Raw genomic sequence first — 12521 nt, 5'->3', positions numbered from 1 at the left:
GGGTTTCCTGGAAAACAACTTGCATTGTTTCACATTCCCTACCCCGATCATATCATCTGTTAGCCTAGCGGATGGAGCTGTGTCATCAGATCCTGAATGCCTTGTTGAAAACATAGAAAAAGATCTACACAGCCCAGAAGTCACACAGTTATTGGGGGGTGAAGTAGACAGAAGCCCAGTAGAAATGCTGAGCAAACTGGCATGTAATTCTTCAAGAGGAGGGCAGGAATCGGTAAGAGGCTATTCAGTTTGCCATGAGCTACCATGGGACAGCCGAGTTTGGAGGACACCGTTGGTTTGTTCCTTGAGCGACTCCCAATTGGTCGACTCTTGCAGATGCAGTATGAGCACCAGAGTCGACTTCATCAAGGCTCCACAATGTGAGGAAGGTACAATGACGTCGCAACCGCAACTGGTAGACGCAGCGGTGCAGACGGTCACTCCAATCGGCTCCTTGTGGGGCCTCTTCAGGAACAATTCCCCTTACAACACGGGCTCCCACTCCTTCTTGGGCTCGCCGCCTGGCTCGAGACTGAACCTGAAGTCCTCGATCGGGTCCCACTCCAATCTGGTGTCCCCGTCATCCAGCATGTTCCCGGTGAGCAGCGGAGAGGACGAGGAGACACCAGGTGAAGACCTGGAATGGGGCGTTTTGCACGATCCGGAGAGGAGAAGGTCGTGTCTGAAGAGCCACGGGGAGAAACACCAGCAGGGCAGGAGGAGCAGCATGAAGCAAGTTCAGTGGGACAAAGACGGCATGACGTGGGACATTCACGGAGCGTCCATGGACTCCCAGGTGCTGAGCATAGCCATAAGGAAGCAGTTGGAGCTCCAGAACAGCCCAAAACCTCAGAAAAAACATTCCTCAAGCAAGAAGAAAGCACCAAAACCTCCTCTTTTAACCAACGTGGTCAAGGCCTTGGCCCCAGAACTCAATCCGCCTGTGATGATTATTACGTCGACTTGTACCGTGGAGGGTGAGACTAAAGAGAAAGTAGATGGGGACAGATTGACGGAGGTGGGCGGGGAAGGGAGAGGCAAAATGGAAGAAACGGTAGAAGTTCCTCGTAAACTAAGCAGAGCAGAGGGAGGCTATGTAAAGGAAATAGAGGAAGAAGTGTACAGAAGGGACGCCGGCAGCCAACCTATGTCGCCCGCTCGTGGGAGTGTTCAGATCCGCAAGAAGAGTGTGATCAGGTCACTGAAGAGGCCTGGGTGGTGTGGGAGCTCCAGAACTGTAGATGATTGATCCCAGAGACTAATGTAATGGCTTTGATTAGCACATTGATTATAAATAGCTGCTGATCAAGTCCTCAGTTTTTGCAAAAACGCACTAAAATAAACTCAAGAAGCTGGGAGCAGTTCTCACATTAATGTGGTTTATCCTGCTGTGGTCTAGACTTTTTCATTGGTCATTTGGTGATACAGTGTTAGAAAATGTTTTCTTCCATTTATTAGATGTTGAGCAAATGAACTTATCTTTGTGCTGTTCCCCTCATTTGAATTGTTTCAGCTTGATTTTAGGAATTTCTCTAAACATTGTCATCTTAGTGTTCACTCACCATAGAGAGGAATGTGGATTCAATAAAACTGTTGTTGAACTAAGTTCAATTAGTGTTTCAAAAAATGCTTTATTCACTCTATTTTGTACAACAAGTTCTTATCTCATGATAAACTTACATGAAGCAATGTTACTGTGTTTTTCTGCTTCTCTACCCTTCACAGGGAAATGTGTATGTGACAACTAGTAAAAGTATAACATCCTCAAATATGATGCACTGTTACCAAGTAGTACATAAAGTAGTTGAATATAGCTACAAAACAATATCATAACAGTTTTCTCATGGTACTTTAATAATTTTGTATTTTTACTCCAGTAAAACATTGGTGCAATTTTTGTTTTTGGACTCTTTTGTATCAAGTTTCTTGAGTCTTTATCTTTGAACCCATTTGAACCCGAGATATGAACCCACATTCTTCTTGTCATAAGAAGAAGAAAAGGGCAAAATACTCTACACTGATAATTGAACAATGAAGTGACTCAGCTCAAACATGTTGTTTGAGAGTAATCCACTCCCCCCCTCCCTCTCTTCCCGTACTCGCTCGACTCTTTCACCGTGGAAAATATACAGTACACAAAGTTGAGTTGTATGTAAACTTGGTGAACCACGGTGGTGAGGTTTGACCATTCAGGCGCTGCCATTCAGATGAGCGGGCACATTCTCTCTCATTCATCACGGGGGAAAAAAACACAACTCACCAGTGGCTTCCATTGCAGTTATTGTTGTCATATTTTCACAGAGGTGTGTGGTGTGAGCAGGATGGCTTTTTTTAGTTTATTTTTTCTGCACTGTACTTAATTGTCACTCAAAATAATCCACCAATCACACTTTCAAAAGTTTTTGACTCCAGTAAAAGGCCCAGGTCGGTTTCGAACCTTGGTCTGCATGCGACCAGGAATGAGCCTATACGGTACGCACTCTACCCTGTACGCCACAGGAGCGCCCCTTAGATTATATCTTTTTAACCCTAGAACAGAACCCTTTCTCCCTCTCATTTCACTCCTTTTCCCACCAGTTTTTTTCTTCTTAAATAGTTTTTAGATTGGGTATCAATTACACATATAAACATATTTTCCACTGAGTCATGTTTACACATGTACTGTTGTGGAGTGTACACGTGATATCAGAGATAAAGGTCATTTCCAGGTCACTATGTCAGTGTGGCATGATGCGATGTTTGTTTGTGTACAGTGCTGCGTTGCCTTTGTCCCGTGAGCATGTTGGTGTACTGTAAGCATACTATATGTATGTGAAAAGTGCTGATGGGACTCCCTGAAATCCCCCTGGTGGAAACTCACAGCTAAAGGAGAACCATCCAGCGCTCAGCCCTTTGTTGTGACACTGCTCATTCTCTCTGGAGGTGTGCCATTGTGCGTGTGTGTGTGTGTGTGTGTGTGTGTTTGCATGCTGTATGTGTACCGAAGTATGTAAATCTCCGTGCCCTTGCTGCCTGGTATAAATATGGTGGGACGTGTGCCCGCCGGTGATTCTCTGACGATGGCTTTACCTGGACCCCCACTGCTGCTCCTTCTGTCTGTGCTGCTGCCGCTGCTGTTGAGCAAGGCATCTCTGCCTGCAGCTGCATACACTATCACCCCAGGTCAGCAGCCACAGCACAAGCTACTCCAACTGGGTGAGGAGACACACACAAACACAAACCATTTACTTTTTCTTAAATTTCTCTGTTCATCATTACTTCATGGTGTTTTACGTGTGGTGTTTATCTCCTCCTAGACTGGCCTAGGGATTGCGGTACGGCTCATTTCAAGCCCAACATGGCTGAGAGGATTGTGTCTGGCAATGAGGCCAGACCTCACTCTTGGCCCTGGCAGGTGTCTCTGCAGGTAAATATATCATCTTTGTAATGATGTGGTTCAGTTTTCAAGGGAGTGGGAGGCTTGACTATCTTACACACAAAACTTCCTTACACTACCACCTATACATGAAGCATATTTGTACATTTGCGTGGTCATATTCTTATCTCCTCTGAGCCTTTGTGCTGGTTTTTGGTTTTGATCGCACACTAAACGGGATATGATGTTTCATAATCATATGACAGTACAAATGTTTTCATCATTTGTGTGCAGATGTGTCTTGATTTCTCACCAAGTAATGTTTGGCAATTCTGTGCTGCATTGTATTGTGACTTATCAGCGGACTTATGGTGGATATCTTTGGTTCAAATAGGTGGTTAAATGGTGTAAATTGCTCTACTCCAACATAAATCCCATTCTAGCATAACAAATAATAGAGAAACATGTGGGAGGATTTCTGTGTGATGTACTGTATATACATTTTTAAATGAGCATTGTGTCTCACAGGTTCGTCCCAGGGGAAGTAAACATTACATTCACGTCTGTGGTGGAACTCTCATCCACAAGAACTGGATCCTCACCGCTGCTCACTGCTTCCAAAAGTAAGAAACTCATCCACAACACAGAAAAACAAAGATTACATAACGACAGTCCTTTACTTTTAAAGGTGCACCATGTAACTTTCGGTGTGTCTGAGAAGTGAACCTTTGCCCACAGGAAAATTGGATCCCTGGAACGCTGTTTTAAGTTAGAGAGCTACCTTAAAAGTTACTGTTTTACTGTTGTTGTTTGCAGCAGCAGGGCCCACAGTTTGGTTTAAAAACACATTCTTGTCTAACGTTTGGTTCCAGGTGCCTCAAAATAATTTTGTTCCGATTTATGACGATAGAATCAATACTAAAAATTTCATGTAGAGAATATAGGTTTTGTAAAATAACTTCAGGCTCCGCAAATGTAAACAAATCCAACCTCCCCTGAAACTGCATAGTGCACCTTTAACTTGCCCCATTTTTTCGTCTGTCAGGGGTAAAGCTGAGGATGCTGGGAGCTGGAGGATCGTCCTGGGGAAGCACCAGCTGAAACGCTCAGAGATGGCAGAGAGGATTTTCCCCGTGAAGAGAATCTACCGGCACGAGAACTTCCGCTACCCGGCTCACAGCGAGCTGGACTACGACATCGCCCTGGTGAAGGCAGCAGCAGATATCATCCCTTCCAACTTCATCCGCTACGCCTGCCTGCCGCGCAAGCAGATCAGCCTCAAACCAGGACAATACTGCTGGGTCACAGGCTGGGGGGACACCCGGGGTGAGTGAAAGGCCATAATAATTTGAATCTTATAAGTAACTTTAAATTTAAACACAATGTAACATTAAACTATGAATGAGTCAATTATTTTGAAATTTGGGTACAACTTAAGTTAGCATTCAAATATCGTATTTATTGAAAACCATGCTATCCTTTGAAAAGGTCTTTTCTAGTTTTTCAATGAAAAAAAAACACTTCTAATTTCTCAGAAGCAATTTGTAATGTTGACATCCAAACATTCATCAAAAGTGAAATATTTAAATTCACGGTTTATTTTTGTATTCAAATCATTATGGGATTTCTTTCCCTAGGGTAAAGTCAACATTATAACCTGTCGTTTAAAGCTTAGCACTTATAACTTTCACATTTGCCATTTACATATGTTCAGCGTTTGGTAACATTTGGCACTAAATATAAAGTAAATCTGAGGCTGATGGGAATAGTTTGCAGGTATTGAGTCATAATCCAAAGTATTGGACAGTTGAAAACTTTAACCTGATGATGGCCAGGGCCAGATGGACCAGTTACTTGATGGTCCAAAGAATAAGAAATCAAAATCTGGAGTTTTTAAACTTCTTAAATGTTGTTTCAGGTGGCAAGGAGAACGTGTCTCTGGCAGAAGCCCTGAATCAAGCCCGCCTGCCCATCATTGACTTCAAGACCTGCAGACAGAAGAAGTTCTGGGGCGATCGTGTCCGAGACTCCATGATCTGCGCCGGGTTCAGGGACACCGAGGGCCCACCTGCTGCTTGCCAGGTAGGCCTGACATTCACTTACATTACAGACAATCTCTTCATTTAAACGACCCCCTTCCTTACCCACAATCCTCTGCTCCTCCTCCCTCCCACAGGGTGACTCTGGTGGCCCTCTGCTGTGCCAGCTGGGCAGGGACCGTTGGGAGGTGCATGGAGTGGTGAGCTTCGGCCCCATTGGCTGCACTGTGGAGAACAAACCCAGCGTTTTCACCCGCACCGGCACCTACATCCCCTGGATCGAGGCCACACGCATCAGGGACTTCTTCCTGCACTAAGCAAAGTCCACCAGCGCTGAAAGCAAACATAAGCTGTGCAAGGTGTCACGTCTGATCACAACAAACTGTTTTTTTTTTCTAGAATTCTCATACACGCTGTTAATTTTTTTTAAACCAACAGCCACTATGAGATGTAAATACATGTTCAGAATGTGCAATAAACTGTTTTCTAACACACCGCATTTGACAGTAGACACTATGCACTGCTCTGGTTTTGAAGAGCAGAAAGTTGCGACAGAGCACTGCATAGTAAACACTGCCCATGACCTTTTACACCAAGACTAAATATGTGCAATAAAATGGGTTAAAAAAAACGAATTTTGTTAAAGTTTTCAATTTTTTTATTGTTTTATTAATGTTTTTGATGGAGACATGTTGACGGCACTTCCAGTACAGCTTTACAGTGATTTCTTCAATAAATACAAGAGCTGTTCTGTTTGTAAATCGTAGTTGAAAATCTCTTTGCTCTTCAGCAGCAGAAAAGTCTTTCGGTCCAAAAAAAATCAGAGGGTGAATCCACGGCCATTCATCTAGTGAACCACGCACACACCAGATTGGCCCATTTAACCAAAATGTCATGGGTTGATTGATTTCAAAGAAGAAGACTAATACGTCTCCCATAAACAATGATATAACAAATGACACATCTATATTTATATATTGAACATCCTCATTGGCTCTTCTCCCATCAGCGAAGGGATTACCTCAGAGGATATAGACAAATGAAGAGAGGGGTGTTTTAGGACGGTGTACATCTGGATATTTAGTGAAATTCAGTCCACTTTTTCACATCTTCTTGTTCGAAGCATTTTTTTTAATTCCGAGAATGCTCCCGAATGGGACAGTGTGGGAGGGGGAGGGGGAGGGGGTGGGGGACCAGCGAACTGGGACCAACTCGCTCCCTTGAAAAGCACACTGCATTTGACCAGAGTCTAATTCCTCTTAGCGCTGTGGTGAAAGGCTGTGTCCTCCAGAGATTATATTTGGCCCTAATGACGAAGCAGATGTGTGTGTGTGTGTTAGTTAGTACAGCCTGGAGGATGACGAAGAGGAGCCAGAGATGTGATCCCAGTTGTTGTAGAGAGCGTAGGCACCGGACAATGCTAAACCTGCCAGACCTCCTCGGGCTACACCCTTTATGCCACCTGCAAACACACAGAAGTAGCACAATGAGTGACTGGGAACTGGGAATGGGAACAAATTCATTTAAAATGTATTAAATTTGTCTCATAGCATTTGTTTTTTTAGATGCTTTCCAATGATGATCTCAATATCTGTGCATGTATTTTCCTGTGCTTCGTAGGTCACAACTTGCGTACTGAGAATTTACACAATAGAGATACACACAAATATACAGTATAAGTAGCATTGCTATGATTATCATTTTTATGTACGTTTTTATTCAAGCAAAAAGGCTCTTTAGCTTGAATTAGATAGACAATCAATGGAAAGTGGACGATTGGTCAAACAAAAACAACTTTTTAAGGACAAACTGTGGTTCTGTCACATACATACCGTAGAATAACCAGTATATTAAGAAAATAACGCCTGTATTAATAAATAATGACAATAATCATTTGCTGCAGCCTGACACTTATGTGAAGAATTTGCTAATCAAAATTCTAATAAAGATGTTGCATGCTGTGGTCGCATGTAACACAACACATTAATGGCTGACAATAAAGCAGAAAAAGACACCTACTGCCTGATTTAAAGAGCATCCCTGTTAGCGTCCCAGCAGTCACTGTGTTGATGTCGTCTTCTGCTCCTCTGGCCTTCTCTATCGCCACACCAAACACACTATATAACAAGGCTGCAACGGAGAAGAGAAATGCACATACTTTTATACAAGGCATGAAAAAATAGCTTATAACACATCTCACACAAACTTGAAAAGGATAATATTTCAAATAAACACACACACACAATAGTAACAAAATCCTTGAAAGAACACCACTATTATGTTTGAATAAGTTTTGCTTTCCTACATGTTACAATATGATTTTCATCCATGACATTTTGTCACCTGATGCCATTATGAGTTTCCTGTATATTTGGAGGTACATTATAATTGTCTTACCAACAGAGCCCAGAGTGTTGGCCCATGACGCCCCCTGTCTTGTCACCATGTTTATAAGCCTGAGGAGAGAGAGAGCGCGAAACATTTAGAGGAGATGTCAAGTGATCCAAGTGTAATATTAGGTGTAATAATAATAATAATAATAATACTGGTAAACTGAAGCCAGTCTCCATACTCACTGTACGTTACGAGGTTTGGTCCATCCCATGTCTTTGGTCTCCTTCAGGCCCATCCTCAGACCGTTCACAGCCCCAAACGCTGCTCCTTTAGCGGGAAAGGTGAGTGAGGTGTTAGGGTAAATCGCATTCACTCAAATGAGAACTTTCAGCGATTAGATTTCTGCTTACTTAAGTTACATTGTACGCCAAATGCAAAGGACATCCTAATTCAAAGGATGAAAAGCATCCACACAGGATTGTCCACATACTTGTGACAAATAGTACTAATTTTGACATAATTTACAATAAGTTAAAGTGTGTGTCTCAGGTGTTATTTTGCTCTTACCAGTAATGCAGGAGCCTCCGATGGTGAAGAAAGCCAGTTCAAACCTTCCTCTGGTTTTACTGGCGCCCGTGGGCAGGATGAACTCATCGTTGTCCTAAAACAAAACACCAACAGCTGTGACAGGCAGCTAAGAACACACATAACCAGGGATCCTACTGCTAAAGGCAAGGTAGACTCATGGTTTTAATGTCACTAGGAATGAAATTAAAGAACAATTGTAGAAAAACCAAAACTGTAGAGAAAAAAAACATGGTGAATTCCTTTAGGATTGGGACAATTTGACATAAAACATCATGACTTCTTTGATCCTTAAAAAGTCAGTAGATGTACCCGGGTCAAATGATGAAATATGATCTTAAATTTGGTGTGATATTATTTATTTGAAATGCATAAATAAAAAGCAAAAAATAAGATAAGACGAAAAGTTGAGGAGATCCATTTTTTAATTATTTAAAAATAGATTTAAGCAATGTCATAACCTTCAAGGTTCTGAAAAATGTACTAAAGACATTTTTGTATAAATTAGGTCCGTATTTTTAGATAAATTAATTGAATGCCTTGTTATACTTTCTGAGGATATGTAGGGACCCTAATTAACACAAAACACTTATGTATCATCATCCCCACAGCGAAAAACCCCAGCTCAAATTCAAAGTTTCTTCTTACCTGAACCAGGTAACGAGGGTCCACATTCAGATACGGGGACAGAGGACTCATCCCAGTCACTGAAATTACATTTACAGCGGAAATGTTAAACAAGTCCTTAAATAATTTCACATACTGAGAAAGCTGTATTATGTTATGGTGAAACAGCGAGGTTCTTACATGGGACACCGGCCAGCTCTGTGTTGGAGTATTCCGGTGCACCGCCTCCAAACATACCCCCGAAACCCCCTTTCATTCCTCCGGATCCTTGTGAGTTGTTGTCCATGGCTGACAGGTACGAGGGGGTCACCTGTCGAGAACTGGAGCCAGGTGTTTGTGTGTTGGGGGAGATGCTAACGCTGTTAGCACGCAGTAGCTACGCCTCAAATACTCACAATCCAGGACAAACTGATCAAATATGAGCCGCAAGATTCACAGCCAGGAGCAGTCAGGCTCCTCTGAATGTGCCTGTCAAATCCTGAATTCGTTTTTTCGAGTTGTTACACCGGTTTTTTGTTTACCGAGCTCGAGCCCTCTTCAAGCCCCTGACCTCCAGCAACACGCTCTGCCGTAAAGCGACTTCCGCTGTCGAGCTGTCGTTACGTCAGCAAAACACACCATTGCTAGTCCAACAAAAATACTCCCATGAAAATCAGTTAAGTATAACTAATTATGTGCCTTCACTCATTTAAACCAGTAAACTAAAGCAACAACCGCGTTTTGATAACGTTAGTGAGCCCCGCGACTTTACGACAGCTCCACAGACCTGGGACCAGTTAACTAACCTACTATCTATGCTGGAGATAGACGTCTCAACAACATCAAAGAACTGACCGCAGACCAGCTTGACAGAAGAGATTTTATACTACAACCCTTATATTCTATAAGCAACTTTTTTATTGTATTTTTTATTTTTGGGGAAATAATAAAAGTAGGCTTAGAGCTATAAAGGACGATATGAATCAGAATAACACATTGTATTTTAGTACAAGCATTCATTGTTTTATTTGGATAAATATGCTACTGAAAAAACAATCAAGCGAAGTGTCTAGACACATTTCCTCTCCCACAGGCATATGTGTATTTCATTTTGTTGCACTTGGAGTGTGTGAAATCAAAAATTACAATATAATTTAACTGTTTAGAGTAGGCCTAGTGACTTTAGACTTTCTTTTAACTATTTTTCAATTTGCCTACAAGAAACAGTAGGCCTATGTTTAGTGGTGTCAACGTCTATTTTGTAGAAAAATGTGACATTACTGTTGAACATGACTTTTCAAACTGGGTGGGTATCATTTGAAACGGAGCTTGTTTTGCGTTGAGCAATATGAGCTAAATAGGCTACAGTTGTAACAATCTACAGGCTACAACATCTTTTCTGTCTGGAGCAGCAACTAATGTATGTTATCATTATTGATTCATCATTGTGTAGCCTATATAACATGTCAGAATATTGTGAAAAAATTGCCTTTTGTGATATCTTGAAATTGCTCATTTGTGTAACCTAAAATAATCCTACATTTAAAGATATTCAATTCACACATGAAAAATGTGCTGTCTGATTAACTTTTTTTTACACCTCTCTTATAAAGGCACACAAATCCTCTATTCAGGGTCAAAGGACACATTCACATTTAAGAATCTGGTACAAGCAAATGTTTGACATTAGTATTCTGTGGATGATCAATGGTGGAGTTCCTCACATGCTCCACATGGTGGCAGCAGAGAGCAGCTGCAGAATGGTCCAACCTGTTGGTCTCTGTCTAATTAGACCTGATCTAATTGACAGACTGAGTTAAATTTGTTCCAAGTCCCGACTGATACAAGTTGGATTTGCATGATGCTGTTAGTTAAAGCAGAGATGTGGTGTTGAGTGAAATAACTTCCATATGACGCCCATCAGGCTTTTAAATTGAGGAGGGTCCAGCTGTAGCCTTGGAGAAAAAAGCCACCATGTTTAAATGCTTGATTTTCCAACTTTCAAACCTGCTGGTGCTCAGTAATTTACCCATGATGCAACAGAGGAGAGACAGGACCATCCCACACGCGCGCACACGCAACGTGCACATCCTTGCAGGCAGTGCAGTGCAGTCCCTGCCATCTGCTGCCGGTCAAAGGGACAGAGGCACTGAAGGAATTTAGTGTGTTGAATTTCACGAATAACAGAGCATCTTATTTGGATTCTGCCATTGTATGTGTGTATTCAGAAGGGGCCAAGTGGAGCGATGAAGTTTGCCATTGTCGCCCAGTGTGGGTGTTTTCAGCCTCTCTGGCATGATCTGTGAGTTAGTGTTCTCTGTGCTACTGCCCAGTGTGCCCACTGTCTTTCCCACAATGCCCCATTGAGCCCCGGGCCCCCCCCCCTCTCTCTCTCTCTCTCTCTCTCTCTCTCTCTCTCTCTCTCTCTCTCTCTCTCTCTCTCTCTCTCTCTCTCTCTCTCTCTCTCTTTCACCCATTTTGTGCCTGTGGCTAATCATCATCATGGCCATCACCATCATCGCCGGGCTGCGAACCAAATTTTCAGCGGTGGGATAAAATAGCCGTGATGTCATCTTTATTATCTTTTTTCAGCCACTCTTGTTTTCGTCTTCTCCTCCTTCATTTCCTCCTCTCCCCCTCTTTCCCTCCCTCACTCACACTCTCTCTCTCTCTTTCTTTCTGTCTCTCTGAGCCATGGCTCTGAGCTCCCAAACACAAAAGACAGAGAGGCCACGACAGGACCCCAGTGTATGCTGGTTGTCAGGGAGACTGGGGAGACAGTGTTGGGTCTTTAAACTGCCTCAGAGGGGTGTGTGGAGTTAGGGGAGTTGGCCTTATTTACATGGGAAGAGGAGGACAAGAGGAGAGAGAGAGAGAGAGAGCGAGAGAGAGAGAGAGGGTGTGAGAGAGTGTGGGGTTTGAAATACAACTTTTGAGGCGTTGCAGGCCCTGCAGCTTATAGGACTGCACTGTTATTCGGCTAAAATCATTCTCGGTCATCAAATATTTACCAAGCGGAGGAAATCTGGAGCTGTTCATTATGTGCGGGTGCATACATAGTGATGTAAATCAACCTGTCTTTTCCTTCCTCTCACTTTCTTCCTTTTTTCTCTTACCCCCCTACTCCCCACCCCAGACCAACACACACACGCACACACAAACCCAACACCCCAAAATCCACACTCACACTCACACACACACACAACCAAGCTTTGATTGTAAGCGCTGGGATCTCCGGGCCCCAGTGTTGGCAGTGGAGAGCTGACTGCAGAATACATTACCAGATGCTTTAGGAGTGTTTCATACTAACAAGAAGAAAGAAAAGGAAGAAGAGAAAGAAAAACGGCACGAAACTTGAGTAACAAAACAAGAAAAACAGACACAAGAACAGTACACACCCATTCCAAACACACACATCATGCACCCCCACCCATCCATATCCACAGGCAAGCACGCACACACACATATACGCACACACACACACACACACACACACACACACACACACACACACACACACACGCACACACACACACACACACACACACACACACACACACACACACACACACACACACACACACACACACACACACACACAC

General features: G+C 42.9%; 2 protein-coding genes across 2 annotated transcripts; one reads left to right on the top strand and one right to left on the bottom strand.

Annotated features, from left to right (window-relative positions):
- Positions 1-3059: 3059 nt before the first annotated feature.
- LOC307266498 (chymotrypsin-like elastase family member 2A) lies at positions 3060-5711 on the top strand (the record flags this gene model as incomplete). The annotated part of the gene is made up of 6 exons (XM_080048536.1): positions 3060-3195; positions 3297-3406; positions 3884-3978; positions 4401-4681; positions 5274-5437; positions 5532-5711. The coding sequence occupies 6 exons, from the start codon at positions 3060-3062 to the stop codon at positions 5709-5711; spliced, it is 966 nt and encodes a 321-aa protein (XP_079904662.1).
- Positions 5712-6063: 352 nt separating this feature from the next.
- timm23a (translocase of inner mitochondrial membrane 23 homolog a (yeast)) lies at positions 6064-9502 on the bottom strand. Its single transcript, XM_080049703.1, has 7 exons — positions 9121-9502; positions 8962-9020; positions 8296-8389; positions 7971-8055; positions 7792-7850; positions 7414-7524; positions 6064-6856 (listed from the first exon to the last, which is right to left on the bottom strand). Exons 1-7 carry the CDS (start codon positions 9224-9226, stop codon positions 6735-6737), a joined length of 636 nt encoding a protein of 211 aa, XP_079905829.1. The 5' UTR covers positions 9227-9502; the 3' UTR covers positions 6064-6734.
- Between the last annotated feature and the right edge of the window lie 3019 nt (positions 9503-12521).

This window comes from Ammodytes marinus, assembly GCF_949987685.1.
Source record: "Ammodytes marinus genome assembly, chromosome: 20".
In the NCBI taxonomy this organism is placed as follows: Eukaryota; Metazoa; Chordata; class Actinopteri; order Uranoscopiformes; family Ammodytidae; genus Ammodytes; species Ammodytes marinus.
This window is presented reverse-complemented; position numbering and strand designations above follow the sequence as displayed.